Source organism: Spinacia oleracea, chromosome 6 (assembly GCF_020520425.1).
Source record: "Spinacia oleracea cultivar Varoflay chromosome 6, BTI_SOV_V1, whole genome shotgun sequence".
NCBI lineage: Eukaryota > Viridiplantae > Streptophyta > Magnoliopsida > Caryophyllales > Amaranthaceae > Spinacia > Spinacia oleracea.
Window position 1 is genome coordinate 52,502,605 of NC_079492.1, and position 22,054 is coordinate 52,524,658.

At 34.9% G+C, this 22,054-nt stretch overlaps 1 protein-coding gene and 1 long non-coding RNA gene across 14 annotated transcripts; one reads left to right on the plus strand and one right to left on the minus strand.

Annotated features, from left to right (window-relative positions):
- Positions 1 to 249: 249 nt before the first annotated feature.
- On the minus strand, positions 250 to 6,048 carry LOC110803551 (uncharacterized). 12 transcript variants are annotated; one of them, XR_008922900.1, is made up of 6 exons: positions 5,714 to 6,047; positions 5,567 to 5,628; positions 2,764 to 4,012; positions 2,332 to 2,446; positions 1,329 to 2,240; positions 824 to 1,232 (listed from the first exon to the last, which is right to left on the minus strand). It is a non-coding gene; the product is annotated as an uncharacterized lncRNA (long non-coding RNA). The 12 variants fall into 12 exon arrangements; XR_008922892.1 differs by having other exon boundaries at positions 1,329 to 1,901; positions 2,153 to 2,240; positions 2,332 to 4,012; XR_008922898.1 differs by adding an exon at positions 250 to 472 and having other exon boundaries at positions 1,040 to 1,232; positions 1,329 to 4,012.
- Positions 6,049 to 8,384: 2,336 nt separating this feature from the next.
- On the plus strand, positions 8,385 to 16,903 carry LOC110803554 (tRNA(His) guanylyltransferase 1). 2 transcript variants are annotated; one of them, XM_022009071.2, is made up of 14 exons: positions 8,385 to 8,661; positions 9,792 to 9,906; positions 10,596 to 10,727; positions 10,823 to 10,867; positions 11,127 to 11,293; positions 11,415 to 11,503; positions 12,288 to 12,395; positions 14,389 to 14,645; positions 14,936 to 15,067; positions 15,156 to 15,200; positions 15,311 to 15,480; positions 15,650 to 15,735; positions 16,050 to 16,154; positions 16,424 to 16,903. In XM_022009071.2, the coding sequence occupies exons 2-14, from the start codon at positions 9,803 to 9,805 to the stop codon at positions 16,589 to 16,591; spliced, it is 1,608 nt and encodes a 535-aa protein (XP_021864763.1). In that variant the 5' UTR covers positions 8,385 to 8,661; positions 9,792 to 9,802; the 3' UTR covers positions 16,592 to 16,903. The 2 variants fall into 2 exon arrangements, with proteins under 2 accessions (XP_021864763.1, XP_021864764.1); XM_022009072.2 differs by having other exon boundaries at positions 9,796 to 9,906.
- Positions 16,904 to 22,054: the final 5,151 nt, after the last annotated feature.

Below are 22,054 nucleotides of genomic sequence, written 5' to 3' on the forward strand. Positions count from 1 at the left end.
ACGGTTGCAGATTGGAGCTTCTACAACATTACGAAATGTTTGTTTGCTAAAGAAGCTAGGGCATGAAACAACGACATGAGATCCTAAAGTTTGAAGAAGCAACAAAAGAGGGCTTTTAGGATATGCATTCTTAACAACTTATGCAATCATAATAGATTTATCTAGGGTTGTATTTTTTATCATCACCGACTGGAAATAAGCTTCTTTATATATAGGTAATAGTAAACTAAAAACCACAAGTTCAAGAAATTATAAGTACATTGGCACTATATTAATTTTCCATTAAAAGGCTAATAATCCCCTTTAACAATATCTAATAGGCAAATATTTTATAATGTAATCATTTAATCAATACTACGGTGTAAAAATAACCCTGTAAAATCCTTGTACAATTGTTAAGAATCTTACTAATCTCTGATACAAGCTCATTCAAACAAGCGTATACATTCTTCTGAATAAATATTGTCTTGATCTGAAACAAGCATCAAAGGATTTACTCAGTCTAAAATGACTTCTTTAAATTTACATAAAAATTCATCTCATATAACAGTGGCAACACCGCAACATTATACGTCAGTGAGCAGGACCATAACAATGATCTTGCCTCTAAAAATAATTATACGCTAGATTGGACAAATACCTAATCCACATTCTACAAATTCATAACAAACCATAACCAAATCAAGACAAGAGATAGTCCACCAAATTGTGACTCCTTCAAGCTCAATTCAACAATACCATTCTTAAAACGCCCAAAATTTCACCTAATTCAGCTTTCAACAACAATCAAACTCGTATCCAACCACGTGAACAATATTAAAAATCGCAAAATAGCAAAACTGCATTCATCTAATAAAAAACCTTGAATGAACCCAATTCTTAGTCAAATTATTACTTCTTAGGGTTTTGTTGTTGGCAATTATCTTTGTAAACACTAAACAGGATAACTCACAAAAGTTCAGAATAACAAACATGTCCGTTAGAAACTTTTCTCTTGTCGCAAAAGCCCCAAATATCAAAACTGAGATCAGATACAAACCAGTGGTTGTGAGTTGTGAGTTGTGAGTTGTGAAGCCAATGTTCCACCAGGGACTGAATGCTGAGTATCTTTCAGTGAGGCAGAACAATTTGAACCAGCCATAATACCCAGGGTGTAACCAATGCGCTTAATAGCCAGGGTGTGATCAGAATAGTATATGATACAACAGTTCTTCAAATAAACAAGTGGTAACCTAGAAAGAGAGAAGGGGACAAGGGGGACAAGGGGAACAATTAATGACGGAATGACATGCAGAGCAACAAAAGTATATGTGGCTGAGTTCTCTTACCCGACTGAGTATTCTTCCCATAGGTGTTGAATCATAGAAAGACGTTGGAGCCCTGAAAAGCGATTCCAGCAACTTGGAGAAGATAGATGTTGAAGCCCTTAAATTTAGAAGATATAAGAAAAAGGTTCTTTCAAACCGAAAGAATATCGAGCCACTCCCAGCTCCTTAAAGTACAATAATGATGGGTTCGCTGATGGTGCTAGATTCTTGAAGGTTAGCAGCGAACAAGCAACTTTGGGCAAACTGCCCCAGAAAAAACACACATTGCATGAAATTTGATAGTGGAAAGTATAGAAAAGCATTTCCATATTTAAGATATTGTAGGTGAGGCTGGATTCCAGCATCTCCCATTTCTCTTTCTTCTCGCTTAATCAATTGATCACTAACATTCAAATTCTCTTTGGTGTCCTCCTGAAGTATCTTTGATGTTACTGTCTTAGCTGTATCACGTAACACTTCTTTGGAGTTCTGAGAAGCAGTAGTATCATATTTATTGACAAGGTTTTGAAATGCTTCACTTGTCATAAGCAACTCATGGTAAGAAGCTCTTACGATCTTTCCCTCGGATACAAGCTGGAAGAGCAAGAAACACCATGGAAGTTAGTTCTAGCTAGGGAAAAATATTCATAAAGACTCATTCTTAAACGCAGTAAATATTTTCTTAGTCTTATTCTCAGACGCAACATGTTCACAAAGAATAACTCTTAAAAGTATGACAAATTGTCCGTCTATAGATAATGGAGCAAGAAGAAAAATAACCTTGCTAATTTTATTGAGGATAATTACAATTTACAAACCATAATTTCTTTAACATTACGACTGACCAAAATTGTGTCGAATTTGGGAAGGAAGTCAACTTGATGGGTCACAAGAAAAATCGTCTTCCCTCATAGCCGCTACCTTCATATATTGCTAGTACAATTCAAGATACACTTCTTTTAGAGAACGGTACTACTACTACATAAGAGAAATTAAATCCAAAAAGAGAAAACATTAAGTTTACATTGAACAGATTGGTTGCAGTATGCGCATCCACATCACTAAATGGATCATACAAGAGATATATGTCTGAATTTTGATACAAAGCACGCGCAAGTTGAACTCGATGTTTCTGTCAACTGCTTCAATGATACAAACTCAAATGTAAATCGTATAAATTGTGCCGTCATAATCAATTACAAGCAACATTCTTTCACATTTTATCCCATTTTCCTAGCATCATCCAAAGACTCCAAACACAACCAATTCCATAATTATAACAATCAAAGTTCATATTTTTAATCCACTCAAATACAAACAAGAACAAGATTTATTCAGAAAACAAAACTCAAATTTAAATTCAAAAACGCTAGTGTAGAAAAAATAATCAAGATCGAAACAATTTCCGAAACTGAAAAGGAGAGAGAGAGAGAGAGAGAGATTTTCCAGTTCATACATTTACCATAAAATGAACACAAACACTACGATCACCGCAATTGACGTTGTCACAGTGAGAATTGGCGAATAACTCGAAGCTAGATAACATGAAACTCCGATCACCGATTCAATAACGGAGCTTGTAGACGCCATTGAGAAGCTTGTAGATGCCATTTATAAAGATGATTAAAGGCGTTTATCTCTTCTCTTAGAGTTCCTGGAAGATTGAAAGATCTGAAGAATTTTAAGAGAAATGACGATCCCACGTTCTCACGAAGGTGAATGACATAAACACGCCAGCTAGATTGAAAAGTAGCTGAGTCATCCATAAGGGCATAACTGTCAACGCATTATTGTGAAGACTGAACATCAATTCTATTTTTTTGGAGAAGGAATTTAGGGACATTGTGGGCATTAATTGAAATATTATTTGCCATGTTTTGGCTTTTAGAAGGGTAAAGGATATAGAATCAGATATGAGTAATATGCGGGCGCAAATCCTCCTGGATAGTTACATACAGTATTCCATGCATATTATGAAGCAATAAAACCATTTAATACAGTTCTGCATTGAGATATTTGGTAGGAGCAAAAAATCCATCTAAAATGTCCCGAGGTGCTATTTCAACTTGTGAAAACTGAATTTTGCACATTTTGAGCTTCTGAAATTTGTTGTAAGGTTGGACTGAATCTGCACATTCTAAGTAGATCACCGCATGCTAATCTAATAAATAACCTCACTAATCATAGGGAATTATACGTAATACAGGGAAACTAAGATAATATTGCCTTCATTTATTAGTTTAAGTATTATAAGAAAAAGACAATTATCTAATCACCAAACTATGTAATTTGGACCATTAGAATGAAATATAATGCAAGTCTACAATATACACCTCTGACATTTTAACATTGCAATAAACCGAAGAACACAAAGCTGGTTACTATCATATACCTGATTATCAATTTAATTACAGCAGCTAAAAGCACAAAGAAACTAATCTGAATCATGCAAACTAAATGACGGCGGGACCTCCATCATACCTGATTTTAAGACCTGATACATCTCCTGAACCCTTATTCATCACAGCTGGTCCAGCTGCAGACGGTGATGAAACTTACTGCTTAATTGGTATTGTCGTCCAAGTCCATTAACCTTTGAGTTGTGACTGAGCTGTGCTGATGTATGATATCAAACCAACTTCAATCAAGTGAACGAAGACTGAAAGATCTCAACATTGTCTGGTTGTTGATGAAACTATACTGCACTGTACCAAATAAACAACATGAGGGAACTAAGGCATAAGACGGCCACACAAGTGAATAACAAAATGGAGGTGCTGTGATAAAAAACAAGCACCTGGCGTAATCAATAAAAAGCATGGCAGATTAGAGCAGAGCAGCGATACAAAGAAGATTAACGGTTGTAGAGCAGAAACCTAAGGAGGAATAATTATCTAAATAGTAGGGAAGATCAGCAAAAGTAGAGCAGGAAGTATGGCGAAACATGACTGTTTTTTCTTCTCCAAGGTTGTGCGTGGACGGCAACCAATTACCACCCCTACTAATTGTACGCAGAATGGCAGGCGGAAGAAACTGAGCTGAGCAAAAAAGACCAAACAGACAGGAACCGGAAAAGACCCTATATTCCCTAATTTTCAAAAGATACACCTATGACCATAAGTAGAATGCAAATGATCAGTTGGACGAAACGACTATGAAGCAGCAGAAGAAATAGCTTAGGTCTGATCCTCATAGTTACTCCTAGAAAACACGAGGTAAAGCATTGAAAATATGATGATAAAATAGATTCTTCCAAGGTCCCAACTAAACAATAACCGTCTCACTTGTAGTACCCAGGTTTCTTTCAGTAGAAAGAAACAATGAAGTATGTACTTAACAAGAAACTAAGAAATTAGCAAAAACAAACTTCAAAACTCTATTAAACTGACTGTAAATTCCCATCTTTAAATATCCCCAGGAAAAACAAGATTCAAAACTTCAAAAAGGTTTAACTCTCCAGAAGCAGAATATACAAAAAAAAAAAACAGTAAAAAACAAATGGTAAAACAGAAGAAACCCAAAAGGCCAAAACAAATGCAGCATTTCGGGAAATGCAAGAGAGATAAAGCAAAACAACTAAAAGATTACAAAAATTGCATGAAAATCAGAAGATCAATCCAAAAACCCTCTTTTCATGATTCACAAACTTAAAAAACCAGGAAAAAAAACCCCAAAATCTAAGAAACCCAAAAAACTGAAACCATATAATTTAATAGAAAGACAGAAAACAAAGAGAAAGAAGTTGAGAAAATACCAAATGTCTGAGTGAGTGAGTGAGTGAGTGAGTGACCTAATTAGATACACGCATCAAAAACCAATCTTCCATTTTTATTGTATTTTCTACTTTTCTTCACTGGGGGGAAAAGCTCAGATGTTTTGGGCTGCACTCAGGTAATCATCAGAAAAAAGGATCAGAAGTGCTACTCACCTGGCCAATTTCATAAAAAGCAAACTAAGTAGTAACTCAGCCAACAAGAAGCATTCAAATCAGACATTCATACCATAATCTGACATACCCTAATTAACATATTACATTAATTCATCAAAGTAAACATATGCCATAACTAACATACCCTAATTAAAATTGCACTAATTCATCAAAGTAAACCATAATCCAATAAACCCTACTCAAAAATATCAAATTCATCAAATTATACCATAAACTCATGAAATATCAAATTCCAAACACTCATTTCAGAATTTAAAGAATCGACCAAAACATAAAGGTTTAATATTCCATTAAAACACAAATAACTAACCGGATCAGAAACATCTTTAAGTATTTAACATCTTCCAGAACTTGAACCGCACGTTCCACTTCCTGTAATAGTTACAATAATCAGACATGAGAATAATCAATTTCAATAAGAATTGATCAAATAATTAACAAAAGGAAAGATGAGTACTTTAAGCGGTTGAGGAGAGGCAGCGCGATCTCGTCCTTGAATGCCAACTAGAGCAAGCTGATTCTCGTCTTCGGTAAATTTACCAAAAATTCCTCGTTCTCCTGATTCGTTTGTTAGATGATGAATAAACGCGAAAGCTCAAGTTTCTGCAAATGGAGAGAATCGAATTGAAAGAGACGGCATTGTTAGGATTTCGATTGGACATGGAAGATAAAGGTGGGAATTGGGTTAATCGAAACCCTAAGGTTGCGATTTCTGTAGTCGCCATTGTTGTGACAGAGGAGAGAGAAAGTTCAAATTGGTAAATCGGAGTTGGTTAGTGTTTACAACTCAAACGTGGCAAAAGACGAAAGCAGGGTAAAATCGTAATTGGAGTATGTAAGGTTAAAACAGTCAATTCACAATTCTTAAGAGAAATTTATGTTTTTCAAAGAAGGATTTGAGGGACGGAGATGTCATTTCACTGTTCCAAACTTGTTTTTTTTTTCGGATTTTTCATGAAATACCCCTCAATTTTCACGAAATTCACCAGATGCCCCTCAACTTTCAGAAATTCACCAAATGCCCCTCACCTTTAATATAATACCCAAACTACCCTTACTAATGACGCGCCGTTAGTCCGCCGTTAGTCCGCCGTTAGCCTACTTTTCTAATTCACCAAATGCCCTTACAATGTAACTTATTTCACCAAATATCTCTATTTTAAAATATAATTAACCAAATGCCCAAATGTAAAAATTACCTTTTTAAAGCCCAACGGCTAGTTTTTTGGGATTGAAAAATAGCCGTAGCTTATTGTTTTAGTATAAATAACCCTGTTTTGAGTGTTTGTTTAGTCACCAAATTATTTTGTTGTAGTTTCATCTCATTTTGTGTCATGACTCATTCAAAATCATCATCCACACATAATGAGTCCACATATGTTAGAGTCCCAAATAAAATCTGTTATCGTGGGAGAAAATTTGTCATTCGTAGCTCCTATACAACACTCAATCCACAAAGGGTATACTACAAGTGTGATCCAAGCAACAATGGCGAATATGCTTAATTATGATGTTTTTGATCCATACTACATTTTGTTTCTGTATATCTGTCGCTATATGAAGTTATTTTTGAATGGTGAATATGATAATTGTGATGTTTTTGAATGGTGAATATGCTTAATCTAGTTTGATAAGTGATGTTTGTTTGTGTGTTGAATATGCTTAATCTGTTGCTGATATTTTTAGTACAATTTATTTCTGACACATCTGAAATTATTAGCAGCAGAAATGCTAGATTAATTACAATTTCATGAGGAAGCAGTTTAGTTTCCAAATATGGAGTAATTAACAAGAGAAATACGCAACAAGGCAGCACAAGTAAGCATCACGAGTAGCTGCTTCAATTTGTTGTAAAGACAACATAGTAGCACCCCAACTTCCTAGAGGTGCTGCAGGACCTTTAAGCACGTTCAAAAACAATTATTTACCAGTGTAAATAGATTCGTCAAATATTGCAATCCAAATGTTTTGAACTTTTCATTGGTCTTGCAACCAATTCACCCAAATCAAAAGCATTCCTGCATTGAATCCCATAATCTCTGTTCAACGCTTTAAGACAGTTGTTCATTTTAACAGCAACAAAGGTAAGCTCTTGTCTTTGGAAGAACTAGGCCAGTGAACAAATAGGTTTATTAATCCGCAACAACTGGATAATCAAGCAATTGTCGAAGAAACACAACTTCACTATGGCAACTTTTTCAGCAAGTTGGTGTTTGGTGTCATCTTGATAGTAGTGTCTTTCGATGTCTAGTCCTATTATGGACATGTGGTTGTCGCTAGAGCTACGGATTTTTGACAGCAACTCCCCCAAACTATGATTAAGCTCAGTTATGGTGTAAACTAATGTTGTATTCGCATCTAATAATAAAAAGACTCTCACTTGTCTTAAAAAAAAATGGAGAGAGAGAACCCAACCCCAACCAAACCCCAACCCCAAAAAAATGGACAATTGTTAGCCGGAGAAAACCCAGAAACGCCACCAACAAATTAGCACGGATAACCTGCTTCATCAATTTCCTCCCCCTTAACACCAGCCGACAAGGACTGTTCCATCTTTTCGGTCGACATACACATGCCCAAAAACTAGCCATTGGGCTTTAAAAACGTAATTTTTACATTTGGGCATTTGGTGAATTATATTTTAAAATAGGGGCATTTGGTGAAATAAGTTACATTGTAGGGGCATTTGGTGAATTAGAAAAGTAGGCTAACGGCGGACTAACAGCGTGTCATTAGTAAGGGTAGTTTGGGTATTATATTAAAGGTGAGGGGCATTTGGTGAATTTCTGGAAGTTGAGGGGCATTTGGTGAATTTCGTGAAAATTGAAGTATTTCATGAAAAATCCGTTTTTTTTTATAAGAGTTAAAGATAAGAGTTAAATATACGACAACTTTTGTGTAACACCGCTTTACCGGAAAGACCACCTTAATTGCTTAACTAATTGATTTAATTGCTTAATTAATTTTTTAACTAATTGGTTACATTATTTAATTAATTAATTTAATTGTTTAACTAATTAATTTATTTGCTTAACTAATTAATTCCATTACTTAACTTAACTTATATGATACCAAGGTGGTCTTTTGTATAAAATCGCTTTTAAAAAAGTTTGTTCGTTAAAAAAAACAAGGTACATAAACCATATTTTGCTCGACCCCCCTCTCTTACCTCCTCTTTCCTCTTCGCTCACCGCTTCGCCGCGCCGTCGACCATGCCTCAATCACCTCCTCTCGTCGGTGCCGCTTCTATTATGAATGTCGTAGGTTGTTGATGATGGTATTCGTTGTTGTTTGCTAAAGAAGTGGTTGCTCTCTCCCCTCCTTCGACCTTCTCTCCTGTGCTCTGTTCACCCGAAGTCGAACCACTGGTGGCCACCGTCAACTACCCGGTCACGCCGCCATCAGGTAGCCACCCCTCGATCTCCTATCTTCTTTCTCTCCCCCTTTCTATTTTAGTTAGGATCAAGATCAATAAAAAAAATTGTTGCTGCCCCTTCTATTGCTTATGCCGCTGCGGACCGCCATCGTTGCTCCGCCGTCAGGTCTCCGGTGTTGGTGGCGGCAACTTCTTCTTCCCCTTCCTTGATAGATTATGTTTGTAGTTGCCTTAAACACTAGCTATTCAATTGAATTTGTATTTTCTGACTTTTCCTAGTTTCAAAGTACATAATCTAATTCTAATTAATTGAATTGGAAACAGATTTTAGAACTATGAACAATTATTGATTTCAACTGTGATGGGATTCCATTGAAGTACTTAAATTTCATTATATTTCCTTACTTTGAATTATGAATATTTCGTGAAATTAGTAGGTTATTTTATTAGAATATAATCAATTGTTTAAACTGAAGCTATTATAAGCGTTTTCAGATTATTTTAGAATGGTTTTAGGATGTATATTTTCTAAAGACTAGATAAACTGTGGCTCTTTGAATACTTCAAGCATACATCCATGTATTTTAGTAAGTTATTTATATTTTCAGATTCAAGTATACTCTTATTTTAGATTATTTGAATGTTATAGGTTATTTTAATTAACGGGCTTTGAAATTTTACACTTATGCTAGAAAGGTAGTTATTATAGGATTGTAAACGATATTTATGAGTTGAATTATAGTGTACTATGGTATTTTAGCTTAATGAGACATTCTTATTTCACACTTTTGGGATAAGAGATTGAAATAAGAAATTTAAAGAATTTAGTTCTAACCATTTAGTTAATTTCCAAGGAGGAGACTCACTCTCCCTTTGATTCTTATGGCTTTCGATCTAACATAGGAGTAGAACTGTAGAAGAACAAGTTGGAGAATAGATCATCTAAAATTCGCTAAGAGTTTACTCTACGTAACCCCATGACACCTCCTTTGTTAGTAACCTTTGAATTTATGTGCTATGACCTAAATGCCAATCTAGAAATATTCATTTATGTGCTGATAAACGGCTTATTATGCTCAATCGGCTGTATGTTTACTGTTTAAGTACTTATTTATGTGAAGATATCTGTTTACTGAACTATATCAAAAAAATGATTCAGTTAGATAGTCCATGGCGAACAGCAAATATGAGTATGTAAAGTCCTTTGAAGTTCAAGACAAAATTATGCTGCCCACTCTGATTGTTGTTGTCATAGATGGCCGCAATTTCCGAAGGTAATTCTCTATATTCCTCGCTTTGAAGCTAATCTTTTCCTAGATGTCACATTTGTCTTCCTAAGCTATGATAACGTCATGAGTGAGCTAGTGTCCTCGATGTTTTTTTTCTAAACAAATCCACAAGCACTTTGTTTTAAAGTAATATTCTCTAGAATGAATATTAGCTTGTTTGATAATGATTCACTATTGAATCTATTGATAGCCAATTATTGATTTGTTTAGTAAATAACTTGGCATTGTTCATACTCATGAATGACTTAGAATGTATTAGTTTCTTATTTAACTTGCTCTTGATTCACAATGGAACTGACTGAAGTTTATAGTTCCAGAGGACTTGCTTCTATTTGGACAACCCTTTTCTATGAGCTGCTTACTTTGCTAGAAATAAGTTTATATATATATATATATATATATATATATATATATATATATATATATATATATATATATATATATATATATATATATCTCGAGTGGTTTATAAGAAGTAGTTTTATACTGAATGTCGCTATATGAAGGTTATTTTTGGGTTTTTGTCTATGTCATATATCCATAGGGTTTTTGTTTTCAACTATCTTGCAAAAAACCTGGTAGATAAGCGCTTTTATTCCCTTTTCGTGTTTGGTTAACCCTTCTACAGTACTTACCAAAAAAATTCCCCTGCCTGGGTATACTTGATATGACAGGTTTTCTGAAGTTCATCAATTTGAGAAGCCTCGTGATATGAAGGCCATGCAGTTAATGAAGTCGTGTGCAGCTGCTGTTATGGAGGAATATCCTGACATAATATTTTCGTATGGATTTAGTGATGAATTTAGGTACTTTGTAGTCCTCACCTGCTTGCTTGCTTCCTTATATCTGAATTGGTGCTATTTGATTTTTATCAAGTGATTGTTGTTGTTGCCCTTTGCAGTTTTATATTAAAAAAGGAGTCCAAATTTTACCAGAGGCGTGAAAGGTTTGTGGTTGAAACTACATTCATATGTTAGCACATGTGACTTGTAAATTCCGTTTTAACATATTGGTGTTTTGATTCCTGTTTCGTAGTGCTCAATGTCCCCTTTAATTAGCTTAGTTTATTGTGCTTGTTGTAGATGTTATATTGCTGTTTGGTGTCTCCTTTTAATTCGATTACGTATGAACTTTTTTTTTTTTGACGGTGAGGGGGGTTCCCACTTTCCAATCGCAAATTCTTAACACAAACAACTCTTTTGCAGTAAGATACTGTCCCTACTTGTTTCTTTCTTCACTTCTGTGTATACCATGAAATGGGATGACTTCTTTCCGCATAAGTTTCTCTATGCACCTTCATTTCATGCACGCGTTATTCGTTGTCCAACTTTGGAGGTTCTTCAAACCTATCTTGCGTGGAGACAGAATGATTGTAAGTAGTTTACTTCTTTGGGTAATTGCTTTTAAGTTCTGATATCTCCAGGTTGGATCTGCAAGTACCATTGTATTTGGTGTTGTTACTTCAATTAGTATTTATACTCTTTGTTTCACAGGTCACCTCAACAATTTGTATGATACATGTTTTTGGAAGCTGGTTAAGGATGGTAAAAAGAGTGAAACTGAAGCCCATGAATGTCTCAAGGTGCTTCCAAATTTATTCTTGTACGCATACAGTGCCTGTCTACTGATACATGTCAAAGGATATAAGGCATGATAGAACTGATATGTGTGAAGTTCATGGATGCCTGGTGTATTTGTCACGTTTATTCTCCGTGTTAATGTAGAAACTTTGTCCGTGGTATTTGTGTGAGCATACCTTCTAGCTGTTTGTGGGTAAGGATGCAAATATTTCAACCTCCAGTCTACAAAGCTAGTGGCACAATCCGTGTGCGGTGTGGTATTGCAGTTATTTAGGAATCGTTATTCAATTATGAAATACAATTTTAACTTGAATTCTGGCAAGCTTGCCTAAGCGAGTTTAGTTCTCAGCCGCATATTGTTGAAATAGAATACAGAAATGTGACATTATTTCTATCTTTACTTCCGGCTCATCCTAGAAATTAGACCCTGCTGTAGTGCATAAGTTATTAACTGCTGCATTACTCGATCATATAATACTCATACAACAATTCTTTTATTTTCCTTTACCTTTTTCTGTTAGCCACATTTTAAAATTGTTAGTGTTTACTTAACCTGATTCTTAGTTTAGTTTATTACACTTTGGTTTTATAATGCAAGTAAAAACTCTAACTTGCTAATTTTTGTCAGGTTCATATTTCTGTCATTTTCCTTAATCGCTAGTGATGTATATGGGGGTGAAAGTCTTCAGTTTACTAATTCCATGTTCATTGTATAGAGTCATTGCAGTTACTCTTTTCTTATAATTCACTTAAATTATGTACATGTTGTGTGTGTTAATTCTACAGGGAACACGAAAACAGGACAAAAATGAACTTCTCTTCAATTCCTTTGGCATTAACTACAAGACTCGCGATCCAATTTTCCGACAAGGAACTTGTCTTTTCAAGACTCAGGTGCACATCGGCTACTGTTTTCCAGATTTTGTTTTAGTTACTATCTTTGACGGATTAGCCTTTTCGCATTGATTTGAGTTTCAAAAACTACAAAGCTTTGATCAAATGATATTTATAATGAACTACGGAGTAATTCTTACTCCTTCTATTGAATTAATGTTGAATCAGTGAGCACAAAACCTTGTAGTGTTTCCCATTAGATATTCAGCTTGTGTAAGAATCATTTATCTTATTCATCTTCTATACCTTTTTGCTCATTAAACTATCCATGTTACAATGTGATAATTTGAAAATAGCTCCCAGTTCTTCAACAAGTTCATTTAGATGACCGTGTATACCAGTGTTTAAAAAAGCGCAAAGCGCACTAAAGCGATATGAGTCCTAGAGCTTAAGCGTAAAGCGCAAGCTTCATCGAAGTGAAGCGCACTTTTAAGAATTCAAGGTTTCTTTACCATTATGGATATATATCTTACTAAAATAACCACAAAAACACACAAACATCAGATTTTCTTCCCTATTGCTCCTTGTTTTAACAAAGTAAAGCATATAACATAGTGTTTATCATGTAATATCCACTAGGAAACAAATATACTATGCTATTTTCAAAAGGATATGTCATCTTCTTTTTTTTTTCTTTTCTTTTGGACTCTTGGCCCACTTTCTATTGTTAAGGATTAATAGGATGTGGTCCAATACACAATAGCAACATATAAAAAAAAGCTTTTAACGTCAATTTTTTTTAAAAAAGAAGAATTTCAATGAAGCTCAAAAAAGCGCGCTTCATACGCTTTTTGCGCTTCATGCGCTTCGGTGCGCTTTTTCACAAACGCTTCGCTCAGACCTAATTAAGCCCTTTCCCCTAGAGCTTTGAGCTTTAAGCGCGCTTTTTTAAACACTGGTGTATACGAGAAGTTTTTAACTACACTTTTGGAACCATTTTTGAATGTGAACTTGGACAACAGGGTAAGCATCAGCATCCACAAACCTTCAAAAATTTGGCCTATGAAACAGTCCCTACTCCTTACCACTCACAAAACAATGTAATGGACTAAACAGTAGAAGGGCATAATGCAATACCCCATTACCCCCAACACCACAAACAGCTGCTGCAGACATATACAAGAAGGAAGAAAGGGAAGGCAGCACTACAGAACAAAAGGGAAGTAGAGGCAGCCACTAACCCAAGGGGAGGAAGTGAGGAACCTATCCACATAGTGGGAGCAGCCTGCAGGCTGCAGCACATTAAGAAGTTTGTCCCACCTGAAGCTGCCCTTTTGTTTAGCCCTTTTATTAGTTGTTTTGTCCTATTACTAGCAGTTGGTAATTAAAAGGAGAAGGGAAGGGGAACCAGAAATCATGTTGAGAATGTGGTAAAGCTTAGGCTTTTGGAGAGTGGTGACCTCAAATCACTAAACTTTGAGATTGGTGGCCTCAAGTCACTACTTTTATATCCCCTTTTGTGTTCTTCATCCATCAAGCAAATTAATATAATTTCTGCCATTAATTTTCTGCTCAAAATATTCAGTTCATCTCAAACAACTAATGTCAGAAGTATTAGGACTTTTATTTTGTATAAGCATTCTTATCTTTTTGTTTTATGTCTATATTTAGTAATCTTGATTATAATAAAACATGCACCTTTTTTTGTTAATTTTTGAGGGGTGAAGAAATTTTGTTCTGAAGTTGAGGTTACTCAATGTTACCTGTGGGATACTCACTGCATGAACCTTCTTAATTTATATTCGATAGATTTCAAGTCAAAGATTGTAGGTTGGGGGTTGATACTTCAATGTGCAAAAGATGTAAACTATATGGTTTTTTTGAGCTTTGCCAGTGACGTGTATTTGAACTGGGGTTATGTTTGTGTACTTGACATCATTAAGTAGTCAGTGTTGGTTAAAGATGAATTCTTTATGGATTGCCAATTATCCTTCATTGTCTCCTTGTAAGAGGTTCCAAGTATGCCAATTTGTGATTTTGTCCGCTAATGTAGGTCGAAGATGTTGTCAAGTACAAGGAAAATGGTGACCCTGTTAAGAGATTACGGAGAAAGGTGATGGAAGTTCACTTGGAGAATATAGCTGGTAAAAGCTTCTGGAATGAGCATTCATCTCTTATTTCAGAACTAGGCAGGTTTGAGGAAGATATTCACAAAATCAGACCAGAGTATACAGAGTCCTTTCAATTTCAGGATAAAATGATGTTGTCCACTTGGATAGTGGTCAGAATCGATGGGTGCCATTTTCACAGGTAATTGATTGACTTGTGTGATTAGTAATCTTACCTTTTGGTTCGAGTAATCCATTGTGTTGTGAGAATAATATGCACCAAATATGAATATCTTTACTTCTTATGTCTTGTATAAACAGTATGGGTCTTGCTTCAAAAATTATTTGGAACTTGTGTCCCCCTTACCCTTCCTATCCATTTCGTTTTATCCCAACAAAGTGTTAATGTGTGTGGTGAATCCAGCCTTGTCTGGTTCAAAGCTGATATGGTGTGAATGGAACTTGCAAGTGAACGTTTTTGGCTTTTGTTAGGTTCTCTGATATGCATGCATTTGTCAAGCCAAATGATGAACAAGCTCTGAATCTAATGAATTCGTGTGCAGCAGCTGTTTTAGAAGAGTTTCAAGACGTAATCTTTGCATATGGTGTCAGTGACGAGTTCAGGTAATCTGCTTGCATTTTTGCTATCTACAGTTCCGTTATTGCTTGAAGTTAGAATCTGTAATTGTTTTTGTTGATGAACAACTTGCAGTTTTGTTTTGCAAAAGGAGTCCAAATTTTGTGAACGGCATGCTAGGTATGGCTTCATCCACCCCTTGCTTATCTTGTGAGGTTCAGTGCAAGTTTAGGAAAAAGGGATGTTTTTAGGTTTCTTATACTTACATTGAGCCCTTTTTTTCTCTACAGTGGAATAGTGTCCAGAATGGTATCATTCTTTTCAACAATGTACATCAATAAATGGGAAGAGTTTTTCCCAGAAAGAAAGTTGAAATATCCCCCTTCATTTGATGGACGAGCAGTTTGCTACCCGTCATCTGAGATTCTTCGGGACTATTTGTCTTGGAGACAAGTCGATTGTGAGTATTAGTCTTAGTTGTCGTTTATGCTTATGCATGTAGTATGCGGATGACTTTATATCTTGCTTTTTTAAAGTTGCAAATTGGAAATATGTATTACTTCAAATTGTTCTTTATCATGATATATTGTTTTGAATTTACTTTAGACTGCTTATGTTTGCAAATCCAGGTCATATAAATAACCAGTATAATACCTGTTTCTGGACACTGGTAAAGTCTGGAAAAACCAAGAGCGAAGCCCAAAATCGTTTGAAGGTACATAATTTGTTCCTTACCTTACTAGCTGTTTCATTATATGATGTGTTGTACATGTTACCTTTGGGGTATTTAGTCACATTCTGGGGGTGACTATGCGGCACTTAAAATTTGAAGTGCACATTGCACTTCACCTTCTTTTGGCCGAGGAAATGGCTACCTTCCTCCTTTTTGCTTATGTTCCAAAGTTATAATGGATACTTGTTTAGTGCAATTTCCGCTCTCACCGTGAGAGTGCAGATTTCCCTTGGCTTAATCTTATTGTAGTTGCTTATAATTACGAACACATTGTTTATGTTGTACTCAATGTGCAGGGAACGCAAACACAAGAGAAGAATGATTTACTAGCTGAAAACGATATTGACTATAATGCATTACCAGACATGTATCGCCGGGGTTCCTGTATTTTCCGGGACAAGGTATGTCTCTTTCTCTTATTCATTATCTTCCATAATCTTTGTAATCTGTTTATATGACATGCTGTGACGGTGAAGGACAACAGTTGAGTAGAGCTGCATCATGTTCGTCTAATATTCCTTAATTCTAGCTCAGTTTTGGGCTGTCATCTTTTGCTTTAATCTGTTCGTGTATAAACTATTCACGCATGCTTCTTTAGCACTGTGTGAAGTTGTAAACCAAGTCTGCCAATTAATCATTGTACAATGTCTGAAAGGAAATCTTTGTGCAGGAAAACAAGGCGCTTATGCACGCAAATTATGCTGAAGATTCTGGAAAGAAAATAGTGATTGAACATTGTAACATAATCGATGATGGTTTCTGGGAAGCACACCCATGGATCCTTGGTGACGAGCTTTTGTCCAAGAGAAGTAATGTTGGATCTAATGCTGACATATGAGCCGGTCCAAATCCGGACTGGATCGGACCGACCCGGACCAGATCAGACCGAAATTTTGATAATTCAAGACCTGAAGATCATACCAATTATGCTTGGACCGGACCCGTACCCGACCGGAAAAATTGGTCCAAAATCCAGACCGGACTGGTTTGGACCGATTGTAGACCTAATTTTATTTTATTTTTTCTAAAAATTATGTTAAAAATGAAAAGATATATATAAAAAATCAATTGTTTAAGGCCGTTTTTGGCCGCTAAAATAAAATATATAACAATTAGTAATATTTACAACATATTAAAGGAGAAAACTAAATTTTTAAATAGTTTATATATATTTTATTAAGGAAAAATCAGTCCGGTCTAAAATCGGATTTCGGATCGGACCGGACCGGACCAAAGACCAGAAATTGATATTTCTTGATTCGGAGACCGGACGGATTGGGTCGGACCAATGCGGTCCATTTCTCCGGTCTGGACCAATTTTTGCACACATAGCTAGGGACGCAGCTACTCTTGCATTAACTCATAAAAATGACATAGCTTAGGTTCCCTTCTGAAGTTATCCCCATACACTGATACACTACATACGGAGAACCAAATAATTAACATTCAGTTATATTTAAATCGTTCGTGGATGTTAAAATGTCATTTTCACCAGGCTGCTAGTTTGTTCAAAATCCTCTACCTTTAATTATGAGATATCCCTTTCAAGAAAGAATGAATTAAGATTTTAAAGCTTATATTGATCCATGCATGTACCTCCTCATAAATGAATAAAAATCGACCTTGATGCATGTATCTGAATTTAATTAACTGTCTTAGTGTAATGTGATCTAAAACTGTACTTGATTACATATCTGAGTAGATTGACAATGACAGGTTTTCACCACTAGAATTATTTAGGATTCCCTTAACACCAAAAATGCTCCTTTCCCTTTCGGCAAGACATGGCAGCTTAATGATCATCTCTTTTCTATAAAAAAATATTGATTAGGCAAATATAATAATACACGTGACTACGGAGTATTACTTTATTAGAAATGTGATTTAATTTTTTATATTTTGATGTAGAGAGGGTCACAAAGGTAAGGTAACAAATTCCCTAAAAAAAAAAAGGGTAAGGTAATAAATGATGTAGGTAGTGTTCTCTTCACCTGAATTTCACTTATCTTATCTTATTGGCCCTGAATTTATCTTATCTTATCTTATCTTATTGACCCTTATCTTATCTTATTTTATCTGAACTTTTTGAATTGACCCTTATCTTATCTTATCTTATTGACCCTTATCTTATTGAAACTTATAGTATAACCTTATGTAATATTTACCTTATCTTATCTTATCTTATCTTATTGGCCTTGAACTTATCTTATTTTATCTTATCTTATCTTATTGACCCTGAACTTATCTTATCTTATCTTATTGGCCCTTATTTTATCTTATTTTATCTTATCTTATCTTATCAGACCTGAAATAAGTGAAAATAAGGTGAAGAGAACAGAGCCGTAGTCAGAATTTAATCTCATGTCTTGGATATCACCCGTATTTTCAATTTAAGTACCTCAAGTTTAGATAATTCTGATTTAGGTATCTCGTATTTGTAAATTGTTTCATTTTGGATGGCTCTTGCCATTTGTCATTAGGCAAAGTCATCATTGAGGAGTGATAGATCATTGTTGCCTAGCGGGTAAAATGCACATCCAACCATCCAGGCGCAATTTGGTATTTTCGCGTAATACGTTAAAATGTCAAACGAAATACTAAGTATCGGCATCAATCACAATGTTTTAATACAACATAGACAATATTTATATAAAAATGACAATATTTATACAAACGTTGACATTATAAATGACTACATTCATACCCATTCACTTAAGTGCTCCCCTAACTTTTTCTATTTCATTTCATTTCATTTCCTTTTCTTTGCGCAACTATGACAGTATTTTAATGTAACAATGAAAATATTTATACAAACAATCTGTTACATTATACTAAAACAGACATAAGGAATGACACGTGTCACTTCCTAGTGCAAAATTTTTCCGCCAAAAATATTTTCCTAAAAATATATTAACTTTATTTCTTTTTTATTTTATATCATTTTTTATAAATTGATTATGTATGGTAAAAAATTATTGGAATGTAAATAGGACAATAATAGATATCACATACTAATAATATGGTTTAAATTATTTTGGTAATATTTTAGTCAAATAGATACATCAAATGGAAACATTAGCATATTAAGCATATAAAATATGTAATAGGACGAAAATTACATATTAAACTGAGTATGTACGAAATTTACATATTAAACTGAGTATGTACATAATATAAAATATGTAATTCACCCTCGACATCATCTACCTCAGGAACTCCCTACTATAACATATTTTGTTAATAATGAACGTTTTGCTGCAAAACACGTACACTTTCTTGCAGCAATTACAGAGGGCAAGGCTCCTAAAACATTTAAAGAGGCAATGAAGTATGAGGCATGGAGAGAGGCTATGAAAGCAGAAATTAATGCACTTGAAGGACAAGGAACGTGGGTCCTAGAGAAATTACCTCAGGGAAAGAAAGCACTTGGGAGCAAATGGGTGTATACGGAGAAAAGAGATGAAGATGGAAATCTAATCCGGAATAAGGCACGATTGGTCTGCTTAGGCAATCATCAAGTAGAAGGTACAGATTATAATGAAACATTTGCTACGGTAGCTAAAATGTCAACTGGCAGAACTTTCTTAGCAGTTGCGGCGGTGAAAAAGTGGGAGGTACATTAAATGGATGTGCACAATGCCTTTCTTCATGGAGATTTAGAAGAGGAAATTTATATGAAAATTCCCCCTGGTTTTCATAAAAATAATACTAACATGGTCTGCAGGATGAAAAAATGGTTGTATGGTTTGAAACAAGCACCTCGGTGTTGGTTTGAAAAATTGTCCACGGCCCTGACAAAGTAATCTTTTAATTCCAATCATCATAATTTTATTTTTTTCTTGATTTTAATTTAGTTGTTTATATTAATATAATTATCTCGCATTATACGTTTAAAGAATGTTGCATAATATGTTTAATTTGTCCCGCAATTAATCTAGGAATTTCTTTTAATTCATACATAAATATTCATTTCAAGTGCCGCAACACAATTAAGAGCTTGCAAGTTGGTGACAAAACTCGTAATTAGGACTTCATAATACGGAGTTGGTGGATGATGAATTCGTTTAATTCATTTGATATCTTAGCATTTCGGCTCTGTTTGGTTTGGCGGAAAACATTTCAAGTAGAAATTTATTTTCGAGGCGGGTTATAAACAATTTGAATTAAACGGGTAGTAAACGGGTTACGGGTTGTAAACGGTTCGGGTTGTAAACGGTTCAGGTTGTAAACGGTTCGGGTTGTAAACGGTCCGGGTTGTAACGGTCCGGGTTGTAAACGGTTTGGGGTTGAAACAGTTCGGGTTGTGAACGGGTTTTCCCCGGGTTAAAACGGTTCTGGTTGAAATAAATCGGGTCATTAACGGTTTTCGGGTCCATTCGGTTCGGGTAGAAACGGTTTCGGGTTGACGCGTGACAGTTTGTTATCGGGTATCGGGTATCGATCGGTTTAATATTTTCGAGACAGTTCGGGTTCGGGTTGAATGTTATCGGTTCAGTTAGTTTTCGGGTTCCAACTAACGGGTTATTAACGGTTCGGGTTCTTAACGAATCGGATTAACACAACGGATTCAACGGTTCGGGTTGAGATTTGACAGCCCTAGATAAAACAAACAAAACATGGGGGTTCATTTTCTTGTTGGAATAGCAAGATTGTGGGCTTTCCCTACACAAGAGCGAGTACCTTAGAGCTACAAAAGTAATTTAACGAGTTTACTACACACATGATATCCATGGAAACTGCTGCTAAGTTGTTTGTTGTGGCCTGGTTTCTGATTATTATTGTGGCTTATTTTGCATAAAAACAATTCACAAGAAGTGCACAATAATACTTATTAAATGGACTTCCTTTATGGCCTGTTTGGAAATAAGGATTTCATTTCAAATGATGGAATTGGGCTAAATGATCTGTTTGGGAAACTAAAGTATTTGGATTTGTATTTGGGCCAAATCCAAGGCTTTACAAAATAAGGCCATTGTAAAGAATTTGAAATACAAACTAAATGGCTGTCATTTGAAATTCTTTTTTTACTCTCCTTCTCCTTCCTGTTGACCTAATTATTCCAACAGAAGAAAAAAAAAAGTCGTTAATTTTTTCTTTTTCCTTTCTCTCTCCTCAGCCACCATTGATGAGTATCTTCCATCATCTCTCCTCCTCTCAACCTCCATCGATTCTCTCTCCTCTTCACCCTTGTTCTTTCTCCATCACCACTAGTTCTCACTCTTCTATCACTCCGACCTTGTTCTCGGAACCTCGTCGCAGCCTCCTTGATGTTGCCGCCTCCTGGATGTCGTCGCCGTTTCGTCGCAGCCACCACCGACAATCTATATCGGCGTTGATCCTTCCATCCCCTTTCTCGGCTTCATGCGCCACTTTGATGAGATTGAAGATGAGATAATAAAATTTGAAAAGTTAGGGTTTACTTTTCCCCAAACTCGAATGGTACTCCGTTGTTAATTAACAAGATGATTTGAGTTTATAGAGGAGAGAAATTGTGGTTTGATCGGGATCTCATTGATCGAATTTTCCCCAAATTTGATCAAAATCTTTATTTTTATATTTTCTGTAATAATTGTAATTTTTTGTTGATTAATTAATCAATTTAATGTTTTATGTCTCATTGATTGCTATTTTATTTTTTAATTTTGACTTTATATGGTTTTGGTACTTGACTAATACGCGGTAGTCTTTATTCGAGGAATTTGTATTTATTTGAATATATTCCAAGTAATTTTTTTTTTACTGTTTGCTAACATTACAATGGAATTGAAATTCAAAATTGAAATTACTAGTGATTGCCAAACACTTGATTTGAAATTTAATTTCTACATTTCAAATTCTAGATTTCAATTCAACATATTCAAATCAATTCCATATTTCCAAACACTACCTTAAGTGGAAAGTAGTACTTAATTTGTAATAGATGTGGATTTTCCAACTATAGATTTTTGTCAACACAAATTCTTATTTACAAGGGTTGTACAATAAATATTGTACACTAAAGTAAAAGTTAACTCAAAGTGCTTAAAAGTCAAGCTTATATATGTAAAAGTTATTTATTTTTTAGTGAATTTTTTTTTCATTTTAATAAAATTTATTTTTCAAAATCACTAATAATGTATAAAATTAATCATATAATCCTTTAAAATGTTTATCTATCAACTTTTTTTTACTAATATAAAAGTTAATCAAAACTATACTAAAGTTACAAGAAAATGAGTAAAAGTTATATTTGTGTACAATAAATTTATTGTGCACCTTGTGCACGCAAGACCTTTTGTTTTGTCAATTCTAGATTTCTAGG